At 54.6% G+C, this 27,400-nt stretch overlaps 1 protein-coding gene across 1 annotated transcript; it reads right to left on the minus strand.

Moving 5' to 3' along the window:
* Nucleotides 1–785: 785 nt before the first annotated feature.
* MSI1 (musashi RNA binding protein 1) lies at nucleotides 786–24,003 on the minus strand. Its single transcript, XM_040250870.1, has 15 exons — nucleotides 23,939–24,003; nucleotides 23,730–23,770; nucleotides 23,079–23,160; nucleotides 22,896–22,980; nucleotides 19,941–19,982; nucleotides 18,070–18,162; nucleotides 14,435–14,483; nucleotides 13,229–13,311; nucleotides 12,551–12,668; nucleotides 9,426–9,506; nucleotides 8,204–8,260; nucleotides 3,458–3,526; nucleotides 2,491–2,678; nucleotides 1,967–2,030; nucleotides 786–1,039 (listed from the first exon to the last, which is right to left on the minus strand). The coding sequence occupies exons 1-14, from the start codon at nucleotides 23,995–23,997 to the stop codon at nucleotides 1,989–1,991; spliced, it is 1,089 nt and encodes a 362-aa protein (XP_040106804.1). The 5' UTR covers nucleotides 23,998–24,003; the 3' UTR covers nucleotides 786–1,039; nucleotides 1,967–1,988.
* Nucleotides 24,004–27,400: the final 3,397 nt, after the last annotated feature.

Below are 27,400 nucleotides of genomic sequence, written 5' to 3' on the forward strand. Positions count from 1 at the left end.
AGGTAGGGGGCAGGTGGGGGTGACCTTTGGAGAGTTAATTCCTTCCCACCAGTGGCTCTGGGCGAGCCCTTCTCTTCCCTCGCCCCCACACTGGGTTTTTTTTTGGGGTGAACAGGCCCAAGGCCTTTGACCCCATAGGGCCTGAGAGAGCGGGGCCTGCCTTGGCCACAGTTGAGGCCTGCAAGCTTACAGTAACGGTGTCTGAGAGGGAGGTACAGAAACGCGGGTGGGGTGAGGCGATGCCCTCGTCCCCAAGGGGTCTTAGAGACGGGGAGGGGCTTCACCTCACAGTATTTACATATATGACACAGGACGGGACGGTTCCAGGGGCTCGGCCTGGCCTCCTCAGCCTGTCCTCCTCTCCAGGGCTGGAGGGAGCTGGCCAGGGGCCCACACCCACATAGACATTTTGTTCTCAGCTGGTGGGGGGGCACCTGGCCCCTTGCCCCCTGCGGCCTGGGGCTTCACATTCACAAACCTAGAAATAGTTTAAAAAACGGTTTCTTTAAAAAACAGAACAAAACAAAACAAAAAGGAAAGAGAAAAGGAAGGAAAAATCAGAATAAAAAAACCAGGGTTGTGGCTGTGGCCTGTAGCAGGCCCCCTCCGCCCTCACTCTAGCTATGCACAAATACAAAAGCCTTCTGGGTGGGGGGGTCCTATGGGGGCGCGGAGGGGCGAGGGGAGCAGACCCGACGTGGGGGGGCACGGAGAGGAGAACGGGGTGGGGGGGGGGGGGGGGGGGGGGGGGGGGGGGGGGGGGCAACCGGCTAATCCAAAATAAATAAAAGCAGGTAGGACAGGGGAGGTGGGGGAAAGGGCCAGGGGCGGAAGAGGGGGAGGTTAGTAGGGGAGCCAGACATGGATGTCCGGGGGTGAGGTGGAGGGGCAGCAGGGCAGGGGCCGGGGGGCCCAGGGAGTAGGGGGCAGGCAGTAGCGGTCCGAGTCGCTGCGGGGGAGGGGGCGGCGGCTGCGGCTGAGGTGTCCCCGCCCCCTCGCTGGCTCACTCGTGGTCCTCAGTCAGCTGCAGGCCAGGGCGCTGGAATACAGCAGCGGGTTAGCGGGTCCTGCCCCCCGCCTCCCTGCGGCCCGCAGAACCCACGTCTCCTCGTGCCTAAGGCCTCTTTCCCTAATCCCTTCCTAGGCAAGCTTTGTGCATATATTTCGCATCTCCTGCTCCCTGTCTGGAACCCTCTTTCCCTAGATTTCTGTCACCTTCTCAGGGACTGCGCTCTGAACCCCTGAAGCAGGTAGACCTCTCACGTGCAATTTACAATGATCTCAACTGCTCACTTGTTTTTTTTTGTCTGTAGAGAGAGGCGAGCCTTTTTGGTCTTCTGCCACCCCCTTTCTGAAACAAATGCTCAATAAATAGTTGTTGGAATGCACGAATGGACAAACAAAGGAAGTGTCGCTGGGACCCAGAGCGCCCCACTGTACACAGCATGATGGTTGTGTGTGCAGTGTCTTCCCCTCCCCCTCACTCTCTGTATATGTAGATATGTGGACAGTATCCTGTTTCACCTGTTGGATATTCCAGTGCATGCATGCAGTCTATTTAACCGCTCTCCTGTTGATGGGCATTTCAGTTATAAAAATAAATGCCTAGAAGTAGAATTGCTGTGTTATGGGCATTAAATGTTTAGTCCAGATAAACCCTGCCCTTTGAAAAACCTGAGCCGATTTGTACAGGTTCCTCTCCTCCCTCATCACTGCGGAGCCCCAACAGTCTTAAAAAAAAATCTTTGCCTGAGCAGCAGCACATGCTGCCTTATGGTGGCTATCATTTACATCCTTTATGGAGCAGTTTGAGTAGCTTCTCCGGGTCTTTGACCATTGCTGGGATAAAGGTCTGTCTCCCTACTGGGGCTGTGGGTTCCATGAAAGTCTATGTCCCAGACTGCGCTGCTCAGCGCTAGCCTCCCAGGTGCCACCCACACCCCAAAGCCCCAGCCCACCTCCTCACCTCCTGCCACCTGTTTCCTGCTTCAGTGGTACCCATTGGTGAAAGCTGTGGCAATCAAGGGGCCCTGGAAAGAAAAGGATTTGACTCCTAGATTCCTGAGGGTGGCAGAGAAAGCCCAGGGGCTCCTCCTTTCTTCCACAGGAGCCTCAGGTAAGGCACAGACTTTCTCTAGCCCTGCCTGTATCACCCCTACTTTCTACTAGGGTAGATTATCCAGGGTAGGGCCTGAGAATCTGCAGATAACCAGCACCTTGGTTAAAAGCAGGGCACCCCTGAGATAGAATCTAGCCTCCATGCAGGCAGAGATGCTGAGCCTCATTTGCACAGTATTCCCAGAGCCCACCCAATGCCTGGCATACAGAGGGCAATCAATAAATGCCCACTGAACAAGTGAATGATAACTCTCACTGATCCCTGGTCTCCCATCCATTATCTCTTGCCTCTCTTCTCCCCCTCCCCCGAAGGACAGACAAGGCCTCTCCCTCCTTCAACTTCTGGGGCCTCCAGGTCTGGGGGCCACTCACCCCAAGACTGTGGCCGAAGCCAGTGCTGGGGGCGGGGCTGGCAGCGCTGATGTAACTGCTGACCCCCGAGTCCTGATTGGCTGCTCCGTAGAGCTCGGCCATGGGGCCGGGGCTGGTGGTCCCCAGGAAGCCCCCTGTGCGGCTGGGAGTCGAACCTGGAGGGGGAGCCATCGTCCAGGGGTGAGAGCCTGGCAACCCAGAAAGAAGACGGTGATAGCCCCGGCGCCCATGGTGACCCCGCAGCAACCCCCCCAACCCATCCCACCCTCTTCCCTGACCTTGACCCCTCCCCCTCGGCCTCACCCCCACATCCAGCAGAGTGTTGCAGGACCACTGCCTGGAGATTGCCCAGAGTCCGTCCACCCCCACCAGCCTCAGCCCAGGGACCCCTTTATTGCCGGTGCCACGGCTCAGCAGCCTCCTTACTGACTGCCCCTCCCTTGTGGAGCCCTTCCCACCTGTTCCCACCCTGCAGCTGCCTGTGCTATCTAAAATGATCATCACTCTGCTATTTAAAATGTTTGGTGTTTCCCTAGAATCTGGTTCCTTGTCTCCACTCTTCACTCCTCCACCCCACCCATGCTAACTGGCCTCCAAGCCTTGGCACCTGCGTGTCCCTCTGCTGGGAATACCTTTCCTCCTCTTTGCCTTCAGATCAGAAGTTAAGAGGGGAAACCTCCTGGCAGCCCTTCCTGAGAGGCCCCTGTCTGACACCTGACTTCCCCCGGTGGGGCTGTAACATGGGATCGCCTTTTTAACACCTGCCGCCCCACCAGCCTGCAAGCTCTGGAGGGCAGAGACCACACCTGTCTCCTTCCTGGCGGGCCTGCCAGGTGCTCAGTTCATAGTCCTTGAGTGAATGAATAAGTGAGTCCCTCTGAAAAGGGGTGGCCGTGGCCACCTCCCCTCCCCTCTAGACTTCTCTGTCCCCCATCCCACTCGCCCCCTGCACCCCAGACGGCCTCACCTGTCCCTCGAACCACAGCCGCTGCTGCTGCCGCTGCCGCCATGGGTCCATAAGCGGTGAGGGGAATGGCTGGAAGGAAAGGTGTGGGCACTTCAGCGCGGTGGCTGAGGGGCAGCAGGGGTGCGGGCAGAGCCTCTCTGGCCATACCCCACCTCAGAGGGGTCAAGCACAGCCCCAGGGTCAGGCAGAAAAGTGCTCCCTTGGAGGAAAGGAGGAGAGAGGACGGCCTCCCAGGGATCGGCTGGGCCTCAGCTTCAACTTGGACTTGAGGGACACGTGTGCACAACCCAAATGTCATGGGGGGGGGATGCACAAGTCACATGTCATGGGGGGATGGGATGGGGGTGGGGCACCCCCTGAGCTGCCCTGAATGTTACCCGCTGCTGCCATCACCAGGGAGGGCCCTTGGCCGAACCGGGGGGCTACTCAGCCCAGGGCTATCGAGAGATTCGTCCCTCCTTCCAGTCCAAGTCAACTGGAGCCGGCGACTGACTGACAGAGGTACCAAAAGCTGGGCCTGTCGCCCCAGGACCAACGGACCAAGGTGCATTCTCGCCTTCCCCCGACTCCCCTCCCAAAAGATCCTCTGAAGCTTCAACAACCCCATTTCGCTCTTTCTGCTGCCTGGCCGGCTCCCCTCACGCCCCTCCTCCTGGCTCAGCACCCCTGACCATCACCCAGGAAGAAATGACCACTCCCTTCCCCAGGTCTCCTCATCCCCTTGTCTCTGACCCTCTCTTCAGACACAGGGATCTGGCTATTCCCTAGTTTGCTGTCTACACCACTCCCCCCACCTCTACAGCACCTGTACACAGCAGGTGTTTAAGGAATAGCAGTGATCAAGACCATCCGCAAGAAAAAGAAATGCAAAAAGGCAAAATGGTTGTCTGAGGAGGCCTTATAAATAAACAGCTGAGAAAAGAAGACAAAGCAAAAGGCAAAGGAGAAAAGGAAAGATACACCCACTTGAATGCAGAGTTCCAAAGAATAGCTAAGAGAGATAAAACCTTCCTCAGTGATCAGTGCAAAGAAATAGAGGAAAACAATAGAATGAGAAAGACTAGAGATCTCTTCAAGAAAATTAGAGATACCAAGGGAATATTCCATGCAAAGATGGGCACAATAAAGGACAGAAACGGTATGGACCTAACAGAAGCAGAAGATATTAAGAAGAGGTGGCAAGAATACACAGAAGAACTGTACACAAAAGATCTTCACGACTCAGATAACCACGATGGTGTGATCATTCACCTAGAGCCAGACATCCTGGAATGTGAAGTGAAGGCCTTAGGAAGCATCACTATGAACAAAGCTAGTGGAGGTGATGGAATTCCAGTGGAGCTATTTCAAATCCTAAAAGATGATGCTGTCAAAGTGCTGCACTCAATATGCCAGCAAATTTGGAAACTCAGCAGCGGCCACAGGACTGGAAAAGGTCAGTTTTCATTCCAATCCCAAAGAAAGGCAATGCCAAAGAACGTTCACACTACCACACAATTGCACTCATCTCACACACTAGCAAAATAATGCTCAAAATTCTCCAAGCCAGGCTTCAACAGTACATGAACCATGAACTTCCAGATGTTCAAGCTGGATTTAGAAAAGGCAGAGGAACCAGAGGTCAAATTGCCAACATCCGCTGGATCATCAAAAAAGCTAGAGAGTTCCAGAAAAACATCTACTTCTGCTTTACTGACTACATCAAAGCTTCGACCGTGTGGATCACAACAAACTGTGAAAAATTCTGAAAGATATGGGAATACCAGACCACTTTACCTGCCTCCTGAGAAATCTGTTTGCAGGTCAAAAAGCAACAGTTAGAACTGGACATGGAGCAACAGACTGGTTCCAAATCAGGAAAGGAGTACGTCAAGGCTGTATACTGTCACCCTGCTTATTTAACTTTTATGCAAAGTACATCATGCGAATGCCAGGCTGGATGGAAGCAGAAGCTGGAATCAAGACTGCCTGGGGAAATATCAATAACATCAGATACACAGATGACACCACCCTTAGGGAAGAAAGCGAAGAACTGAAAAACCTCTTGATGAAAGTGAAAGAGGAGAGTGAAAAAGTTGGCTTAAAACTCAACATTCAGAAAACTTAGATCATGGCATCTGGTCCCATCACTTCATGGCAAATAGATGGGGAAACAATGGAAACAGTGAGAGAATTTTGGGGGGGCTCCAAAGTCACTGCAGATGGTGACTGCAGCCATGAAATTAAAAGACGCTTGGTCTTTGGAAGAAAAGCTATGACCAACCTAGACAGCATATTAAAAAGCAGAGGCATTACTTTGCCAACAAAGGCCCATCTAGTCAAAGCTATGGTTTTTCCAGTAGTGATGTATGGATGTGAGAGTTAGGCTATAAAGAAAGCTGAGCACCAAAGAATTGATGCTTTTGAACTGTGTTGTTGGAGAAGGCTCTTGAGAGTCCCTTGGACTGCAAGATCAAACCAGTCAATCCTAAAGGGAAATCAGTCCTGAATATTCACTGGAAGAACTGATGCTGAAACTGAAACTCCAATACTTTGGCCACCTGATGGGAAGAACTCACTCATCTGAAAAGACCCTGATGCTGGGAAAGATTGAAGGTGGGAGAAGAAGGGGACAACAGAGGATGAGATGGTTGGATGGCATCTCTGACTCAATGGACATGAGTTTAAGTAAGTTCCTAGAGTTGGTGATGGACAGGGAAGCCTGGTGTGCTGCAGTCCATGGGGTCCCAAAGAGCTGGATACGACTGAATGACTGAACTGAACTGAACTAGGAGGAATATAACTAGGAGGGATTCGTGCTTTAATGATGGGTTGTCGTGAGCCTGGAGCTGCCTCCGGCTGGGGGTGAGCACCCCCTACTGCTTGACTCTGCCACTGCAACCCTGAGAGGCCACACTCCCATCCAGAGCCAGCGTTTCCCGTTCAAAGCGTGCCTAGGGGCTGTTTTAGTACCCTAGCCCTGAACTGGAACTGGAAGTGGGGTAAGGGACTCTGGAAAAAAAAAAATCCTTGTGAAAATTCTTAGGTAGGTTGTTGGACCAGGAGATGAAAATCTAGGACAGCATGCCTGCACAGTTGGGAGACACTGTGCCTGAGATCTTTAGAGTGCTGGCACCTTCTCACTCAAAACATCACCTCCTTTGAGAAGCCTTCCCTGACCACCTCTACTAAGGCAGCCCCTCGCCCCGACCCAAGCACCTTAGCACATCTTGTTTTATTTTCCTTGTGGAACCTCTCACCTGGTGCAAGTATCTTGACCTACTTGTTTATTCCTCTCTCCCTCCACCAGACTGTCAACTCCAGGAGGGCAGGGAGTTTGTCTGTCTGTCTCACTCCTTACTGAATCCCCACTGCCTGGAATAGCGTTTGGCACAACAAATATTGATTAAACACACGAGGAAATACTGTCGTCCCTTGAAGGTGAAGGAAAAGCTCAGACCCCAGACCTCCAAGAACTGCTCAGCCTCAAACCCACTGCCTTCCTAGGCCAAAATGTCTGCAGAGGGGCTATTCCTTCCCTCAGTTCTTTAAGGGCAAGGCTGGGCCCTGAGGTCTGGTTTAGGGCCCAGTTAGGCATTTCCTGAAAGCAAAACCAGCATGCTCTCATCACAACAGTAAAGCATTACTCATTTGTATAATAAGTATTTATCTCTCTCTCTAGAGCACAAGTTCTGCAGATGAGAGCCTGGCTGTCTGGTTCCTTCTTTGCCTCCAGGGCTTGGCTGTCTGTCTCACACAGTAGGCCCTCAACACAAGTTCCGAGATGAGTAGGAAAGACCCCCATCTGCCTCACTTTGCTCAGGGAAGATCCTCTATCACCCCCACCACCAGGACTCCCTCCCCGTCCTTCACCCCAGGTGCCTCTTTCCCCTCCCCCATTTTGGGGGCCCCCTGGGCACCCCTTGGAAGGAAGTTCTCATCTAAAGCAGCGACCACGCTTGTGTCTTCCACATGTGGCTAGGTTCCGGGAAGGAGTCTGGGGGTGGGGTGAGGGGAGAAGCAGGTTGAACAGAGAAACCCGTTGCAGCCCACCTCATCTGCATCCGCCCCTTGCCCCTTGCCCCTTGCTGTGGGCCTCCGCCGCGGCCCCAGCTCCAGAGCTGAGCTGACAGGCCCAGGTGAAAACTCCAGCTGGAGAAATGGCCGAGGATGGCCGCACACATCGCCCTACTTGCCCACGAGTTGCAAATAGGCTGGGTTCGGCCCTCAAATAGGTTTCATTTGGTCCCTGGGGAACTTAAAAATTTGGAATTCGTTGCTAATATTTGAAAATAACTGAAAATTCATTTGAAAGTGAAAGCCGGGTTTCTGGCTTCTCTTGGAAAAATGGGATCTGAACATAACCGGGTTTCTACAGTGTCTCCTGGCAGGGGCAGAGCAGAGCCACGCCGTCCACCATGTCCCGACGTCCCCATCCCGCCCACTCCGCTCTGAGTTTGAGACCCTGGCTGGTTCACCACTGGATCCCAGCGCCTACACGGTGCCTGGCATACCGGAGGTACTAGATAAATACTTGTCAAATGGATGAACGAGTGATTTCGCCTCCATCTGCTGGGCTTGGCCCTGTGCCCTACCCTTAAGGACCATGTAGCTACTCAGACCGGCCAGTGCCCGAGGCTGCGGCACTGCCAGAGCACTGGAGGACAGGAGAAGAGGGTTCCCCCTAGCTTTCCCGGGGTCGGTCCCTGGGTCATCCTCTTTCTCCCCCATGTGGCCTGTGAGGTGTACGAAATCCGAGCGACTGACCTGTAAGCTCGGGGAGGACTGGGGCGCTCGGGAGAGGGGTCCGCTCTACACGGAATTCTAAAATGAAACGTAAAACAGCTTAGGAAGATGCAGAGAGGCCCCTCGGGCGTGGCCCAGGGAGGACGAAGGCACCCACGGGACAGGCCATGCACAGGACCCGGGAGCTGGGGATGGGGAGAGCACGCAGGCCAGCAGGCCAGGGTGGGGAAGGAGACAACGGCAGAGGTGAGACCAACAGGGAAGGGACAAGTGGGCAGAGTTGCCGCCTACACCCCGGGCACTGGGAGAGGGTGGAGCTTCTGTCCTTGGTGTTTTTCTTAAAAGGTCTGAAGGCACTAAAACATCTCCCAGAACCCACCTTTTTGTTCTGTTTTGGGGGCAGGCAAGCAATGACCCTAGAGCAGCTCTGCCACCTTCTAGATGAGTCATCTTTGCAGTCACTTTTCCCCTCTGAGCCCACTTCCTCACCTAGAAAATCAGGCTCACCCCCCCTCCCCCCGGAGATCACTATCAGGACTAGTCAAGGTCATGTGCACAGAGGAGTCATAGCTGGACAGCCCAAGGTGCAAGGGCTTAGGGAACCCTCCAGAGAAATAAGACCAAAAAACAAACAAGAGCCTTGCAAAAATATGATATTTGATATTAAAAAAAAACATTGAAGGGTCATCATGGGAAAGGCTCAGAAGTTTGTTGGGCTTCTTGCCACGTATGGGAAGGGCTAGTGTTGTTTTTATTTTGAATTGCAAATGAGGGTGGTGATCATCGTGGTTTTAAATTGCTTTTCAGCATTCAGGGTCTCAAAAGCTCTCATCTGCCTTGGAAAGAGCTCACTGTAGCACATGTCACTATAGGTGACTCCTAAGGACACAGCCAACACTGGCCCTCGGGGGGGACTCCCCACCACAAGCCTGATGCCCTTTTGGTGGAAGTGGCAACCCTGGAGGCAGGTAGGGAGGAAAGGCAAGAGACAGGCAGAGGTCATCCTGGGAGGGAGGGGTGTCATGCAGGGCCACACAGGGAGCCCCACCCCCAGCTTCTCGGGAGGGGAGGGGGTGCTGGGTGGGGAGAGGCGCTCCTTCCTCAGACATGCCCTTCCTTCCTAACCTCCAGCAGGCAGACCTCCCCCCAGCCATGCACCACCCCCTGAACACTGCCCTGAGGAGTCAGACTGCCCGGGAACCGGGGACATGCTGGCAGCAGAGGGACACTGGGCAGGACTTACCAGGGAACTGGTAGGTGTAGCCGGGGGCGAGGCCTGTATAACTCCGGCTGGCATAGGTCGTGGCTTGGAAACCAGGGTAACCTGATAAGGCAAGGGGACCAGCGTCAGATGCTTTATCTACAGCACTGTGGGGGAGGATGTATCACGATTTCCCCTTCCCACTTTGTATCACGACTAATAATCACATTTACCACATACGTACCATCTGCATGCCAAGCCCTATACAAAGCCCACTGCACACTTTGCTCTCTCCTTAAGAATCCCAAGTGGTACAGTTAGGAGCCTCATTTTATAGGCAGAGAAACTGAGGCTCAGTGAGGTGACACTAGCTGAGAATAATCCAAACCCTAATCAAGGTGCTTCGTGCTCTGGCTCCTCTCCTCATCTACACCCTGCCCCTCTCACTCTGCTGTGGCCACACTGGCCTCCATGCTGCTTTTCAAATTCACAAGCTCCTTCCCAGCCCAGGGCCTTTGCACATGATAATTCCTCTGCCTGGAACACTCTTGCTCAGGTTTTCACATGACTGTGTCCTTCTCATTGTGCAAGAGGCAGCTCAAATGTCACCTCCTCAGAGAAGTGATCCCACAAAAGACCTCTCTCTCATCAGTTACAACAGTATTTATCATGTGACTCTCCCTGGTTTTTCCGTTCAATATTTATCATGTCACTCTGGTTTTTTCCTTTCGTAGCACTGATGACCAGTATCTGAACTTATCCCAGGATTTCTTCAAGAGCTGATTTTCTGTCTTCCCCATCTTTTATTTCTGTCTCTCCATCACCAGCACAGCACCTACTACTTAGAATGCATATAATAGATAGTTGCAGCTTTGAAAGAAAGATCACTTAGTGAGTAATAATGGTATAATTGGGATTCAAAATCAGATCTGACTGGCTCCAACTCTCTTAACCATGATTCTCTATTGGTTAGAGTTGTTCTTTTCTCTCCCCCACCCTCACTGTTTTTGGCGGTGGGGGACTTCGACAAGCATTTGTGGGATCTTAGTTCCCCAATCAGAGATCAAAGCCATACCCACTGCAGCGGAAGCATTGAGTTTTAACCACTGCACTGCCAGGGAAGTCCCCTCCCCCATTTTTTAAAAGGGGTAAAACCAGCTAATAAATTGTTTTGAAAAGAAAATTTTCTCAGAGTTCCAAAGGACACTAAAGAAACAGAACAACTAAATTCAAAAACTGATTCTGGTGGATCTTGTTCTGGAGGACAGAAATAGCTGTAAAAGACAGTACTGGGTCAACTGATAAAATCAGAAAATAGTAGATTAGATTAAAATACTGTATCAATATAAATATATGAAGTTGATAATTATAATGTTTCATGAAAGCACACTCCTAATCTTGGGAAATACACACTGAAGTAATTTACCCTCAAATGATTTAGAGAAAAATCATAAGCATATCATATATGTGTGTGTATATCCATATGTGTGTATATATATATATATACATACAGTTATGGAGGAATGAGAAAAGCAAATAGGGTATGATGTTAACAATAAGTGAATCTGGGGACTTCTCTGGTGGTCCACTGGTTAAGACGTCACCTTCCAAAGAGATTAAGAGTTCAATCCTTGGTTGTCCCCCGACCAAGTCTAATATCTCACATGCCTCTCAGGCAAAAAACCAAAACATTAAAAAAGAAGCAATACTGTAACAAACTCAATAAAGATTTTAAAATGATCCACATTAGAAAAAAAATCTTTAAAAAAACCAACAGGTGAATCTGGTAAAGGGTATATGGATTTTCTGGTACTACTACTTTACGTTTCCAATTCTTCTGAAAATGTAAAATTACTTTCAAATAAAAAGTCAAAAAACAAAAACAAAACTTCAGGAGCAGACAGTGTTCCACTTGGTGGGTATGCTCCTCACCCCCTTTATCTGTGATCCCATTCCTGACCCTCTAGCCCATGCTGTACCCCCTTCTCTGAGTCCTCCCCCATCTCCAGCATAAAGACCCCCTTGTTAGTGTTCTCTTTCTGTGTATATACAGCTTGTCTCTCCAGGAAGACTGTGACCTTCTTGGGGTCCCAGCTAGGATTTTTCACCCTTGGTCAAGGGCCCCAAGCACTGCTGACTCCTGTTCATCTTCCAAGGCTCATGGCGACCTTGACCCCCTCTCCCCAGGGAGCTTCCCCAACCCCCAGGTAGATTTAGGTGCCTCCTCGGGCCTCCCACAGCCTCCAGTCAGTCTGTGGTGACATGGTCTGTTTAATCTTGTCCCTTACTTGATGGGAATTACAATGAAGGCAGTTTCTATTTCTCAGAAGCTGCTCAATAAATATCAGTCAAACAAACAAGAAGAAACAGGCTTCTCTCTACTTTCCCAAAGGCCTGTGCGTCTGTAAACGCTGTTCCATCTGCCTGATCGTTTTTACCCTCCCCTGCTCCCTGCCCTCCCATCACTTAGCTCCTACTCAACCCTCAGACTCAGCTTAAATATCCTAGCGTCTCCAAGTCTTGGTCAGCTTCACTATGACCATGCTCCCTTGGCCCCTATACTTCTCCATCCCAAACCTATTATGTTTTTGTTGTTAGTCACTAAGTTTTGTCCAACTCTTTTGCGACCCCATGGCTCCTCTGTCCAGGGATTTTCCAAGCAAGTATACTGGAGTGGGTTGCCATTTCCTTCTCCAGGGAATCCCCCTGACTCAAGGATGGAACCGGCGTCTCCTGCATTGGCAGGTAGATTCTTTACCACTGAGCCACCAGGGACTTATTTGTTTTTCCTGCCAGACCATAAAGCTCCAGGGAAAGTCACTGCTGTAATTCTTGGCATAGGGCCTGGCATTTATAGCTGCTCAATAACTACTTACTGGATGGATGAGTGGACAAACAAATTGAATGGTGGGATGGACAGAAGGACCAATTAATAAGGAGCAACTGGACCATTCTTTTAGTCACCACCAGAGGGCAGCACCCCACAACCAAATGGCCCACCTTCGTTAGGACTGCCAGACCTGAGATCCTTGGTCCACACACCCTGGGCACTGTCTTTCCAGACAGGAGGGCAGAGCACAGAGGAAAGGAAACACCCACACAGCTCCTGGTAGCCCCAGGTGCAATTCTGGGCAGGAAGAAGCCACAGGTGCAGGCCTAGCACATACCCAGCATGCCGATGCCGAGCATGAAGGCATCCATCCCGTAGGGCATGACTCGAGACCTCCCCCGGGCCGAGCCCGTTGGTGACATCACCTCTTTTGGCTGAGCTTTCTTACATTCCACCTGCAATGAGATCCAGTAGTCAGTCCCTCCTATAGACCCAGGGTCATGGACCCTCCTATTCCCTGGCAGGCCTCTTGTTCATTTCGTAGTTACTATTTTTGGCGTGATCGCAATGTGCTAGAGATGGGTTGAGCATGCAGTGGTTCATCAAATGCTTACACCACCCCTGAGATGGATGGAGGTACTACTGACACTCTTGTTTTACAGACGAGGGAACTGAGGCTCAGAGAGGGGAAGTCATCTGTCCAATGACTAGACTAGGAAGCGGTGGAATAAGGATTTCCACCCAAGTCCCTCTGAGCCCACCAGCTGTGCTTTCTAACCGCCATATTCCTGTCCACACTTTCAGGGGGATGAAAAAACTGGCTCTGGCCCACTGACTGTGAGGCCTCTCTGCCTGCCTCCAGAACCTCCAATCATTCCCTGGCTGACTCAGGCTAGAGCCCCAGTCTCCCTCTGCACATCACGCACAACGTTCCCCACCAGGGATTGAACCCATCCCCCTTGCAGTGGGAGCGCAGTCTTAACTACTGCACCGCTAGGGAAGTCCACTTGCTCACCATTTTGTTGTTGATTTCGTGGAAGTGGATTTCACACACTTTCTCCACGATGTCCTCACTCTCAAATGTGACAAAGCCGAACCCTGCACGGCAAAGGCAAGGTCAGAACCGGGCTCCTGGTCAAAACACAGCCTCAGGTCATACCAACAGCACCCACTCCCTTCTTACAGGCAAGTGTCTAAGAATTAATGAGAGGCTTCGCCCGCACCCTGGCAACCTCTCAATTACGTGATGAGATAGGATTTCAGTTCCCAAATCATAGACGTGAAAACCAAGGCTCAGTGAAGTGACTGGCCCAAGATCACATAGCAAATTAGAAAGAGGCAGGGCTGTGACGCAAATCACATTCAACATGCCTTTTCTCTTCCTCAGATGCTTTCCAGAGAGGGAAATAGAAATACTTTAAAAATACACACACAAATACTTCTAAAAACGTATACACATACACATACACACCCCTAGGTACCCATACATCACAGAAACACTCTAACTAGTGCTCACAAAGGCATAAAGGCCCCTGTGTGCATATGAGTTACCCTGACATGCTATGTCTACACAACTGTTCAGTATCAAATACCCTCACATGCACAGATACAAACACATACACACACACACACCAGCACATACCCCATTCCCCAAACAGGCTAAAAGGCCCAAAGCTCTGAAGGCACTGGAGAAACAACCCTGCCTCCTCCTGGGTGTGCCCCAGGGGCTGGAATGGTATTTCTCAGAAGGCAAGGCCCTTGGGAAAAAAACAAGCAGGCAGTGCACACCCGGTGGCCCAGATGCTCACAGATCCAGGGGCAAGGGGGCTGGGCTCGGCCCAGGGGTGGGGCAAGGGGGCCAGTGGCAGGAGCAGACTGTAGAGTCAGCCTGACCCTGGGGTGGCCGGGCCCCTGCTCTGGTTACCAGGGACAAGGTAAGCCCAGCAGACACCGGCTGGGGCGGGGGTGGAGGGCTCAGTTGCAGGGGGAGGAGAGGTCCACTCCTCCGTTCCTCTCCTCTCGGGTGTCTGCAATTCGGCAAGTTTCTAGCACAGGAAACGGCGGGACAAAAGCCTTCTGTAAGGCCAGGCCCGGGAGAGGATGCAGCTCCTCGGGGATAGGATGTCAGGAGGCGAGATGAAAGGGCAGCTGTGACCTGTAGCCCCCTGGCTGACCACAGGCCCCCCAGCCCAGCCTAGGAAGGGGGAGGGGCCATACTCACCTCGGTGCCGGTTGGTGGTTTTGTCAAACATCAGCATGGCATCATCCACCTAAAACAGAGCTCCCGTGGAGGACCCACCAGACCCGGGGTTTCCACCGAAACCCAGGAGCGAGGGCTCCGACACCCACTCCCCCTCCTGCCCAGTCCAGGCTTTATCTTCAACCTGCTTCCTGGGTGGGGGACAGCATTCCATCTGCAACCCCAATTGGCTGCCATAGCACCCCCGTTCAACAACCAGATTCTCCTGCAAATATTAAGCACCCACTATATGCCTGGCACTTTGCCCCACCATCTTCTCCTTGCATGGTAAGAGCCTCATTCTGTCGATGAGGAAATGGGCTCAGAGAGGTAAAGTCACCTGTCCAGGGTCACACAGCACATCCCAGATCAAGCCTGGGAGGAGTAGGAGGAAGCAGACAGTGGGTGCTAGAGGAGAAAATAGAGGAGTAAGATAGGAGATGGGGAAGTGAAAGCCTCTTTCCTACTTGCAAAAGGCCAGGAGGCCAGCAGCCACTCCAGTCAGACCCAACTCCCCTCTCCTTGTACAGATCTTTTCCTCTAATTGAGGTTTCCTTTTGCTAGAGGCTGTAATTAAAGCAAGTAGAGTTCAGTGCTTGGGCTGCTGGCCTCCCACTGACTGGGGGAGGGGAGAAGGGTGGAGGAAGGGGGAGGTTCTGCATTATCCCCCATCTCTTGGACCCCAAGTCTTCTCTCCTTGCTGCTCCCTCAAGGCATCCTCTTGGATGCACAGACAGCCACAGGCTTTCTCTTCCCTTCCGCAGTCCCAGCTTCCCTCTGCCTACATCTGCTGCTTCCTCCTTGCCCTCTTAATTCTTCAGCCAATGTCAGCTGTCTCACGGGGTTAAGCTAAGGTCGGATTCATCCTGGGTGGAAATCAAGGGCTGCCTCTGACACTGCCTCTCCCCATTCCACCTCCCACTCCAGCTGCTGACCCTCCCCCAAATGGTCAGACACCCAAGGGATCAAGGAAAACTTCCTGAGGCCTTGGGCCACAGCCTCTTCCCCACTCGCCTTTGCTCTCTTTCCAGGCTGTCATCCGCCTTGTTAAAGTGAAAAGGGCGGCCTCTGAGCTGGGTGGTCCTCCAGCTCTTAGGCACCAAGCAGCAATCGGGCCCCTGACTTTCCCCAAGGAGAACCAGGATCCCCCCACACCACTAAGTCAGGAGGCAGCTGGGTCCCTGGAGAATCTCAGGAGAAAATGACATCTCTCTGGCCAAAGAGGCACCTGACCTAGGGCCGCACAGCTCGGTGTCACCCTTGCTCCCATCCTTATGGACCTATTCTGAGTCCCAAATCAGCTCAGCTGTCCAAACTGGATGGACACTTCATGTTCGGCACAGAGAAAAGAGAAACCCGGAAAGGGGGAGCTTGTGATAAAAGCATAGGCTTTGAGTAGGACCGGCTGGAGCTGGAAAGTAACCTTGGCCAGCAGCTTTAGGTCTCTATGATTCAAGTCCGTTATCTGTCAAATGGGGCGTTAGCTGTGTCTTACAGGGAGGCGTTAAAAGAGATCTGCGTGCAACACTCCCAACTCGCAGCACCCGGGATAGAGCAAGCCTTAAGGAACAGCAGCTGTTATCACAAGCAGTACCTTTACTAGAGAGGGGCTTGCCCACAGTCACGTGGGGCAGGCTGGCGGAGCTAGAGAGTAAACGACTGGACACCAGTGGCTTTGAAGGCTCCACGAAGGCAGCGCCAGGTCAGTCATGACCACCCTATCCATCACGGGACTTGTGCTCCCTGATTACTTTTTGAACAAATGAATAGATGAACCCAGCCACACCCTCCTTCCCTATCCCGCCGCTGAGTTCCTGATTCAGCCCAAATCCACCGCCCTTCCTCCCACCAACCCCTGTCGCTCCACCAGCCCTGGCCACCCCCCACCTTTCAACCTGGGCCTTGGCTGGACAGACCCGGAGTAGGCAAGGGGGGTTGAGGCCAGGGCATAGAGCAAGGAAAAGTGGTTGGGGGTCCAGGGGACCCCCCACTGGCGTCCCCTCCTGGGGCCAGCAGAGGGGAGGGAGGCTCCCAGCCCAGTGTCCTTAATAGGCTTTGGTCTCCATGGGAACCCGGGGGCAGGGGGGCTCGGGCGGGGGGGAGGGGAGGCGGCCGAGGCCTGCTGACCAGTGGGAGCCGCCAAGTTCGGCGGCCGCTAAGCCTGAGTGGCAGCCATGGCGGCTGACCATTGTTCCCCCCTCGGCGGCGGCCCCTCGATCCGGGCGGGGGCCCCCCCGCCGCGGGGCCCTTGGCATTCCCGGCTGTCCCCCTCGCTCCCTGGCAGCCTATTCTCCGGCTCCCCCTGGCCTCCCCGGGCCGGTTTCACATGCCAACGCCGATTTAGGCCCGAACAAAAGACGCGGCCGCTGACGGCTTCTCCTGGGGCCCGGTTGCCATGGCAACGCCGGCCCCGGGGGCAGGCGGCCTCCAATCACAGCTGCTGGATCAGATTAGTGCGAGCTCTAATGCTCGGCGCTCAGACACAAAGACACCCCACCGGAGCCCGAGCGGGGCCTGCTGCTTCCCAGGAGCGCCCTTCCCTCTGGGGCCCAAGGCCGCCCGACCTGCCCTGGATCCGGTACCCGGGTCCCTGCGGAGGCGCCTTGAGCCTAGGCCTCTGGCCCCAGCATCGCCAGCATACGCTGGCCAGGGACCTCCCACCCGCTCGCCTTCTACCCTAGAGGCAGGGGGCTGGAAACCCACCCAGTCACCAGCTCATGTCCCATTCCCAAGCCACGGTTCTCCTGTGCCCTGCACCTATATAGGGAACCGAAAGGGCCTTGATGAGGTGAGACTCAGCCGGCAGCCTGTTTCACGTCTGAAAAGCCCAGGGACCCCAGGACTCAGCACAGAAATCTCTACTTCACCCTGAGGCTTAAGTAAAACTTGGTCCCCTCCTAGCCATCTCTCCATGGCACCTTGATGTTCACACACTACCCTTTCTGGGGAAGGGGGGACACGCTATTGTCTGATGTCACTACATTGCTTCTGCATGGACTAAATGGCCCAGAAATTTAAGTTCCAGGGACCGCAGAGCTGAGAACCAGTTCTCTGGGACTGATCAGGAATTTGGGGTGGTCTCTGCAGCCCCTCCCCGATAAGCTAAGAGATCTGCAATCCCCCGCCCCCCCAGCTCCCACCTGCACAAGCAGGGTTCTGAGTACAACTGGGAGTCATATTTATTGCCTCGTTATCATCCTTAGCAGGAAGGAGTGGGGGAAGGTACAACCACCCTGTGGACTGGACAGGTGCAGACTCCCAGGAGGCCAAGGAGGTGACTGGATTGAACTGGCTTCGGGAGCACAGCCTCCCTCAAGAGAAGGAAGATAAGCAGGAGAAGGACGACAACAGGGATAGCCACCGTGTGGCTTCCCTCCCTGGGGACGCATACACAGAGTCTGAAGCCCACAGATAGGCCAGGAGCCTGAACGCTGGGTTTGGCCCAGCCTCACCCACAAAAGGACCCAGCCCCCTTTGCGACTCTTGCAGGAATTGGAATGACCTGGCTGGACTCCGCGCTTGCTACCGACCAAAATTCCATAGGGCTTTCATACCCTGTGCCCGGCCCCCCTCCCCCCTCCCTGACCCCCAGCCAGCACTCCCTAGTTCAGACCCACCTTCCCGAACTGCTCAAAATACTGCTTCACGTCGTCCACCGTGGTGTTTACTGATAGGCCCCCAACAAAGATCTTCTTCGTTCGAGTCACCATCTGTTCAGGGAGGGAATGAGAAAGTGGGCATCTGAGTCCTGTGGCCTACCGCCACCAGCAGGGGCTCCAGCCCTCCTGCCGGGGTGCCAGCTGACAAGCTCTCTGTGGCCCCAGCTCCTCAGAAGACTCCCCCCACCACCACCCCAAACTCCCCCCTTGGACTCCCACCTCTGGGCCTGTCACAGGCAGCTGTACACCCCACACCCTGGCTCGCTCCGTGGGGTCTGTGTCAGGAAGCGGGTGGCTGGCTCAGTGACCCAGACCTACAGCCGTACCTCGAAGACCCCACCAGCCACTCCTAGAAGAGGCCAAGGCCCATCCCAGGGTCCCCCTGAACTTAACACCGACATTTTCCTCATCAACCTCTTCCCAAGCCAACCTCTGGCAGCCCCGTGGCCCCAGCCCTGTTTTAGGAAGAACACATGGTCCTAATTACCCCAGGAGCGCATGGCTAATCCACGGCAATTCCCAGCCCCATCCTAGCACTAAAGCACCTTCTGTCACCAAACTGCTTAATGGAATTAACCCAATTCCGACCATGTGCTCCCTGGTGCGGCTTCCTTCCAATACCTGGTCCATAATTGCTTTCAGGCCCTCTGCTGGACCCTGGCAGGGATGCCCTTTTCCTGTCTCCCCAGACCTGCCCCTCTCCTTTCACTGTGGCCGGAGCTAGGCGCCATGACTCAGAATCATAAAGCTACCAGTTCCCACCAACCTCTTGCAGAGGGGGAAACTGAGATCTCCTGGAGAGGGACCTAGTCCCAGGATACATGATATATCAGCCGACTCAGGGGTGCTGCTCCCAGGACTGTAGTCAGGCCACTGCCTGTCTCCTGTTTTCAACTGCTTAAAAATTAAGATGTAGCTAGTTGCCCTGGGAACTGGAATACCACTGTTAGGCCCCTGTGCTGCACCAAAAGTTTTGAGTTCTATATGGCTCCATTGCTCAGAGAGCTGTTTTGCGGGCACCTAGAAAAATCTGCCACAACACCAGGGACAAAGAACACTTAGGAAGGCAGCCACAGTCACCCAAGTTGAAAGATAACAGGTAACAGATGCTAGGATCCCTTCCCTCTCTGCAAGCCCAACGCACCTCATCCCGGAGGTGAGGGGAGTTGGGGGGGCGGGGCACTGGGGGTCAGAGGTAGCTCCCTGACCTGTCTCTAGTTCAGCTTCAGCGGGTAAGTCTGGGATGTATTTGAGTGCCTCCCACCCCAGAGGTGCAGGCACAGAAGTTGTGATCTCCAAAGTCACAGAATTAGAGTCCAAAGTTTGCATGTGTGCATGCTGGCACTTCAGCTATGTCCAACTCTGTGCGACCCTATGGACCGTGGCCCACCAGGCTCCTCTGTCCATGGGGATTCTCCAGGCAAGAATATTGGAGTGGTTGCCATATCCCCTCCAGGGGATCTTTCCGACCCAGGGATTGAACCCACATCGCTGTGTCCCACACATTGCAGGTGGATTCTTTACCCTCTGAGCCACTAAGGAAGCCCAGAATCCAAAGTGCACTGACTTCAAATACAGGGCAATGAATCCCCCAAGGAGTTCCTCTTTCTCTCAACACATGCAGGCCCCTCTCCCTAGTCCACCCCAGAGCACAGATGGAAAAATGCATCGTGTCTGCAATCCAGAAAGCAAGGACATCAGGAATCCTCCCTCCTCCCACCCCATGCCATGCCATTAGCACTCCACCCAGAAGCCTCTTCCATAGAAGAGAATGATGGGAAAATCTCTACTGGTGGTACAGAGCTGCTCCCAGACACAGACATACCTACCTTAGGCTGTGCTCGCCGAGGAAAGGCCACCTTGGGATCAATCTGAAAGAGAAGACAGAGGTAGAGGAGCCTTGGTTATTAAACACAGCCTGAAGATCTGAGGACCACTCTCATCCCAGGACACCGAGGTGACACAGAAGTGACAGAAACCACCACGGCCTCTGGCAGGAAGATGTAATGGTTAGAGCTGGGCTGTTGGGTTCAAATCCCACTTAACACTGCTTCCCAGCTGTGAGATTGTGCACAAATTACTTAACCTCTCTGAGCCTTAGGCTTGAGCTCACCCGCAAAATGGGCCAATACTGACATCCACCTCAAAGGATCCTCTGCAGATTATTTGAAGTAATGCTTACAAAGCACTTGTTGTCTAGCCCTCAGCAAGAACCAGAAAAAAAGTAGGCATAGACTTATTCCTTCTGGCACCAGGTATATTGAAGCCCTTCCTGCCTGAGAGATACCTGTCCAGGTGAGGCAGGCAATCCAGATTGTGGGAGCCTTGGGAATGGAAACAATCTTTGCCTGCAAAAGGCTTTGAGATAAGAGTTCGTAAACCACAAGGGTAGACTCCATTCTGTTTTCCCAATACCACCACCATCTAACAGTCCTTCCTGATGGTGCAAGCAAACAGTACCCTGACAGTACAGGTTGGCTTGGGGTGAAACAGAGCACAGGCTTTGGTGACATGCAAGAGCACAGGATTTGGACTCAGAAACTTTGGGCCCCTGGCCAAGTCTGTGATCTTAGGAACTTGCCTGACCCCTCTGAGCCTCAGTTCCCTCATCTGCAAAGTGGGGACAATAGCACCCACTTTTCCCAGAGGCAGCTGCATGGAATCAAATGAGATAACGCAGGTGAAAGCGTTCCTTTGTGAACTGCCCTTCTTTGCACAAACAAAGGTGCTATTACCAGCAGGCCACCTTTGCCCTTGGCCGTGAACAACCAAAGGGGAAAAAAGCAAGATGCACCTGGGTACTCCCAGGTACTATATTCGTACTAACAAACATCAAAAGGCAGAGCTCGAGAAACTGTGATCAACACAGGACCTCTGAGGCCCAGTCATTTCAGAGTATCTTGCCACTCACGTGGGTGGACACCACTCAGAAGTTCACCAGCCAATCGCAGGCAACATCTGTCTCTCCCCACAGTTCCTTCTGTTCAAAACTCAGCCTAGTTCTAGGCAACAGACTCTGTCCTCACTGCCTGAATGGCACGAACCAGGGAACAGCCCTCCTGTTTCCCCCACTGGAATCTACCCACAGAGAAGGAACCTCCAAACTCCACACTGGGCAATGCTTCCTCTCTCCCCAAACCCCATGGGGCTCCAGGGATAATTATAGCTGCCCACCGATTTTATATCTCAATGGACATGTTCATCCTTCTATTTCTCCTGGAAGCCACCAAAACACACTTCTGACAGTCCCCCTGTGCAGACACTGAAGGGGAGATGGTACCTAAGCCACGGCCCACAGACCCACGCACAACCAGTCACTGACACACCCTACCTCCACTCTGACTCACAGCTGGCAACATAAAACCCAACAAGTAAATAAAAGGTGAAAGTCAGAACCCAAAATAGACTCTCCACAATAAGCCTCCCTTCCACCCCCACCCCTTTCCCAGGCTGGAGAACGCCAAACACAAAGCCCCTGCCCTTTTCAAAGTCCTGCATCTCAGAAGGATGCCTATCTCTTGCTCCTCCCTCCCCTCTCTTCCTCTTGTCCATCGTCCATGCCCCCGCCCCCCAGCTCCAACCCCAGTCCCAACATCTCGGCTTCCTGAGTGCCTCCTGAGTGCCGCAGAAGCCATCAGTGCATTCTGAGGACAGGGGATGGTAGGAGAACAGGCAGCTTGATGGCAGATAATCACCAAAAACAATAGGCCACTGTCTCTCCATTCCTAGCTTGGGTCACTCGGTCTGCGCCAAGAAGATCCTTTCAGGGCCGGCAAAGTTGAGGCCTGGCCTCATTGGCTCATTACCGCGGGCAAGAGTGGGAGCCACTGGGCAGAGATAACAGGAGCTGGGGACAGGCGGTAGTTTAACAAATTCTTGGGCACAACCAGCTATTGTTGCAGGTAAGCAGGAGCTGGTGACTGACCCAAGCAGGGAGGCCCAGCGCTGGAGGAGAGTGGGGGAGTGTGGAGAGAGGTCGCACTGTCCCTGGCAGACAGTCACCCCATCACAGAGGAGCCCTGCCTCGGGTTTCTCCTCTCCCCTCTCCCCTCTCCCCTCGAGCCGGGGCCTGGGCCAGCGCCCCCTGCAGGGCCCAAGACACTGGGGAGCTGCGGGACAGCAGCAAAATATTCCCAGAGTCTGAATGCCCAGCCAGCGGCTTCTCCCCAGACCCAGCCGGCAAGAGTTGTTTCCAGGCAAGCTAGGGCCCTCCTCATAAATTCCTCCACGGCCAAAGCAGGTTCACATCTTGCACACAAAGCCAGGAGCTCATTGACCAGAAGTCAGGGGAGGGAGGGTGAGAAGGAGGGGGGATTCAATGATGCTTTGCCATTGGTCTGCAATGGGGTAGTGGTGAGGGGGGGGGGGGGAGCCAAGTACTAGTTGGAGTTCAGAGAAGCCACGGGTGGGTCACTGCAGCCCTGACTCACCCCACTTGGGCTAGGGGAGGGACCTAGCCCCACCCCAAGCTCCTCTCTGAGGCATCAAGATTAGTATGTGAAGGGAGGGGGAAGCAGCCTCACCGTCCCTCCCCAGTCCTGGAGGGACTGGGGTGGGGTGGGGATGTAACATCGCTTAGCAGGCTTGGGATTTTGCAGCTCCGTCTCCCCTCAACTCGACTGACAAAGTTTCAGAGCGTGGCAGCCCTTCTACTCGGCAAACTCCCTCCTTTCTCCCGGGATCCCATCCAACTGCCCCCCCCCCAACCCCGGACAGAGTCCTGCCCCTCTCCTCCAGCGACCTCCCTCTCCCAAAAGACCCCCGAAGCCCCGAGGGCCACTCACTGTTTTGGAGTCGAGCTCGTGCCGCGACTGCGCCAGGACTTTATCCACCCCCGCCTGGTCCATGAAAGTGACGAAGCCGAAACCCCTGCGCGCCGTAGTGAGGGAGAGGCAGATGGTTACAAGGCAGAGAGCGGCGGCGGAGCGGGGCGAGCCGGGAGCCGGAGGAGGGGGTGAGGGGCTCACCTGGATCTCTTGGTCAGGGGGTCCCGCATCACCAGACACTCCTTCACCTCCCCGAACTGGCCGAAGTATTCGCGCAGCCCTTCTGTAACCACACACCCGCCTTCGGACCGGCCCGCGCCCCTGCGCCCTTCCCCCCCTTCCCCCGTCCTTTGCCCCCAGTGACCCCGGCGCGGTCCGGCCGCCCCCGCGCCCAGCAGCCTGCACGCTCTCCGGCGCTTCCCCCCAACCCCCAGGCTTCACCCGGCTCCCCTGGAGCCTCCTGGCGCCCACGGGGGCCCCAGGAAACCGAGGGCCGAGCAGGGCTGGAGGGGGGACGGCTCCGGCCGGGTTCCCGCCGCTCCGGGAGCCGCCTCACAAAAGTTTGAGCCGCAGGTGCGAGCGGAGTTGGCGCTGCTGCCGGCGGGTCCCCGGGGCCCAGCCCACCCCCCACCCCCGATGCCCCCTGAACCCCTCATCTCCTTCCCTCCACCCGCTGGGCCGTGCGCGCTTGTCGATCGCCCTGCGCTCTCGGGGTCCCCGGGCGGGGCGCGAAACGGCGCAGGGGCGCCCGGGGTCAGCGGGGCGCAGGGCCGGGCTGGGGTGTCCGGTTCCGGGGCGCCGGGGGGTCCCGGGTGCCCCGCCGGGCCGGCGGGCGCTCCCGGGCTCGCTCACCCTGCGTAGTCTGCCAACTGAGTCCCCCGATGAACATCTTGCTGCGGAGGAGGAGAGACACAAAGGGCCCGCGTGAGCGCCGGGCGCCCGGGCGCAGGGGGCGCGGGCCCGGGCCCCGGGGAGGCCCGGCCCGACCCGGATCGGCCATGTTGGCGGGGCCGGGGCGGGCGCGGGCCAGCGAGGCCGGGCCGGGCCGGGCCGGGACGTACCAGGGGTCGTGCGGCGAGTCCGGGGAGGCGAGGCCGGGCTGGGGCGCGTCAGTCTCCATCGGGAGCCGCGGGCGGCGCGGGCAGCGGAGCGGCGGCGGCGGCGGCGGCGGCAGCGCTCGGCGCGGGGCAGATGAGGAGCGCGGCGAAGGGGGCCGGACGGACAGGCCATGCTGCCCCCTCCCCCGACCCCGCTCGGGCGGGCGGGCGGGGACGGCCGAGGGGAGGGCCCGCCGGGGGCCGACCTGCCGGCTCCTCCCCCCGCCGCCCTGCGAGCATAAAGCCCAGCGCTCGCCAGCCCGCCCGCCCGGGCGCTCGCGGAGGCGGCGGCGCCCGGACCCCGCTCCCGCCGGGCTCCCGGGTCCCCGAGGGCGAGAGAGATCCCCTCGAAACCAGAGGCGGGCCGGGACCTGGGCGCGGCCGCACCCCCCACCCACCCCGGCACGGGGGCCGGGCCGCGGGAACGCCCTCCCGGAATGAAGCGCTTCCCGGTGCCTTCAAGGTAGCTCGGTTCCGGATCGGGGACCCCCCCCATCCCTAGTCCTCCCTCTTAGTTCCCCGGTATCTAGAATCTAAGAAATCCCCAATCTCCCTGGGTCGGGTGGGAGATAGCCCCCCAGTGCCCTCACGTTCCAACTGGTGAGGATCCCTCCATTCCCCCAGTCGGAGCGAGAATCGCCCTCCGAGCCCCCAATTTCCGCTAAACCTAATTTAGAGTTCCCCCCTCGGCTGCCCTCGGTCCACTCCCAGTGTCCCATACCGCCCCCCTCCCCCAAGTCCAGTTCGGGGAACCCTCTCGGTGCATCGCGTCCCGAGCGGGGAGCCTCCATCAGCACCCCAGTAGAAACCGTGTTAGTTTCCCTCGACCCTTTCTGAGACTCCCTCTCGGGTCCCCCCACCCCCAACCCCTTCCATCCACAGCCGTGGACTCTATAGTCATTTTGAGGAAACCCTCCTGCTCCGAACTCGCGTTCTTGGTTTGCCGGTTACCCACTGCCCCCACCTCCCCAACGTGAGGAATAGCCACCGTTTGCCTCACTCCCCGGCTAACTCTGGTCAGCCTTGCTCGAACTTCCGTCTAGATTCGGGAAAGCAGGTCCCAGACGCTCACCGCCCAGTCCCTATGGAGGCTGGGGGAAAGGTCAGCGCCTCCGGAGGGCCCCCCACAACCCGCTTCCAGTTTAGAAGCCCGTTGGCTCAGCTGTGCACCTTCCTCTTTGAATGACTGCCCCCCGCCCTTTTTTTTTGCAGAGTTCTAAACCCCACCCCATAGGATTGGAAGAACCTAAGATGCCTGCCCAGTGTGTTTGAAGATAACTTCTCTCGGTCCGTCTCAACTTAAAAGGGCTCCCCATGGAGCCAAACGCCTTCTCCTCACATCCCCATCTCCTGTGTCTCTGAGACCCTCTAGTGCCTTTGCCCTAGGCTCTTGGGAGCCATCTCGCCCACCCCTTAAACGCCCTCCCTCTAGCCCCGCTAGTCCACCCTGGATCGCCGGCAGATTCAGGCCACTCTCCCTACCCCCTCTCTCCAAATCCACAGGCTGTCGTCAATTCCCTGGCAGAAACCAGTCAAGAAAGGGTCAAAGCAGGAGGCTAAGCAGCCACTCCTCCCCAAATCCCCAGCCCTGATGAGGTGGGGGGTGGCGGTCTTAGCGCCACACAAGCCCCCCCACCAAACTCACCTCCACTCCTTCCCTCACCACCCCCCTTCAGTCCGCTCTCCCTAACCCGGTGACAATCCTCGCTGACAAGCCCCTTGCTCACCTTGACCTCCACCCTCAAGTCAAGCACCTTTTATTAATGTGTGCAGGAGCTCCGGGGAACGTAAACCTGACCTCTGGAAGGATGCCCATCCCCCTCCTCTCAGTATACTTTCCCTGCCCCCCACCCCAGCCACCTCTGGTAGAAGTACGTGAGAGACTCAAGTTAATGGTTTCCTTGGGGACTTTCTGGGAACACTCAGCAGGTATATCCTGCCACCCTGTGTGCATAACACTGGAAACAAACTTGCTTTTTCCTGTTTTTATCATCTGACTGGTTCCACAATTTCTCAGACACCCCCAGACTGGGGGATCAGCAGGGTGCATCTCTGCTGTTAGGGAACTGACCATTCCTAGGTCTAAATTTCAGGTTTCCCGTGTGTAAAATGGGGCCAATGGGGAGATAGAAGGAGGGAGCCCCAAGTGCCCCTGAGCATTGTTTTTGGTGCTAGTGCTGCTGGGTACTAGCTGTTGGAGGGTGGGAGATGGATAAGGATCATTTGTGCAGAGCTGGCCAAGCCAGGTGAGAGAAGATCCATTTATTATCATCCTTGTGCAGGACTCAGAGGAGGAAGCGTCTACTTGTTGTCACTACCTGTCACGTGTGGGGTGAATTTACAAAGTCCCCTCCCACTGCAGGTTCATCTCAGTCTCATTGCTTCCTTCCACTTTCACTGTAGGGGCAAGGAGTCCTTCGAGGGGTAGCCTTCATAGGACAATGCAGCTGTAAATGGATGGTCCTCATAGTAAAATGAAGATCTCAGCGGCATTAAGGAAAAAATGATCTTTAGAGCAACTGGCCCAGGCCCCAGAATTAGGAGATTAGAGGATTCGGTTTCAGTTCTTTCTCTCTAGTATGACACACCCTGAAAAACCACTCAGAAAATTAAAGCATAAATTGGTTTATACTTAAAAAAAAATCCTCTTGAGAAATAGAGTGGGCCAATGACATTCCACCCAAGTACCAAGATGCAACTTGGCACATTCATTCATTCCACAAATACTTATTGAACACCTGCTACCTACCAGACACTGTCTTAGGTGCTATATTCCTAGCAGCTACCTTGGTGAAACTTGCTTACTAGAGACAGGAATCAGACAATAAATAAATAGATAAATAAAATTGGTGATTTGTCAGTTACTTAATGGTAAGTGGCAGGGAGAAGGAAGGGGGATGCTGAGGGTAGGGGGCACGGGGGAGAAGGTGATAAGCAATTTTACATCAGGAACGTCCTCACAGTCCTCACAGGGAGGGTGATGTTTTAGTCAAGACTTAAAGGAAATGAGGTCCATTAATCTGTTATCCAGAACTCTCATTTAAGCAGAATGCCTGCATCTCCAAAGTGCAATGATAACTGATTATCACTGCTCCAAAGCAGTGGTTCCCAAACTTTAATGTGCATTAAAAAAAAAAATCACCCAGTGATTTTCAGTAGACACAGGGTGGACGGGGGCTCTGAAAATGGCATTTTTAGACAAGTATCCAGTGATGCTGATAGCTGAGGTTTTCCTTGGACCACTCTTGAAGAAACACTGCTTTAAAATATACTAAAGAGTCTTCTAGAATGACAACAACAACAAAATTAAAGATTAAATGACAGCCTGTGCGCTTTTAGTGTTGAGAGAATTTCACTGTGTTCTCATTCTTTGAAAATGCAAAACCCTGGATTACCCAGAACATCCCATTTCTTGTCCATGCAGGA

The sequence above is a fragment of the Oryx dammah genome, unplaced genomic scaffold (genome assembly GCF_014754425.2).
Source record: "Oryx dammah isolate SB20612 unplaced genomic scaffold, SCBI_Odam_1.1 HiC_scaffold_12, whole genome shotgun sequence".
Classification (NCBI taxonomy): Eukaryota; Metazoa; Chordata; class Mammalia; order Artiodactyla; family Bovidae; genus Oryx; species Oryx dammah.

Bases quoted from the DNA above. Each gene is read 5' to 3' on its own strand.
- MSI1 (XM_040250870.1), bottom strand. From the start codon at position 23,997: ATGGAGACTGACGCGCCCCAGCCCGGCCTCGCCTCCCCGGACTCGCCG. The intron at 23,161-23,729 runs GTGAGCGAGCCC...GTGTGGTTACAG, and splicing joins CAGTTGGCAGACTACGCAGG to AAGGGCTGCGCGAATACTTC. The intron at 19,983-22,895 runs GTGAGTGGCCCT...CTTCTCTTTCAG, and splicing joins ACGAGCTCGACTCCAAAACA to ATTGATCCCAAGGTGGCCTT.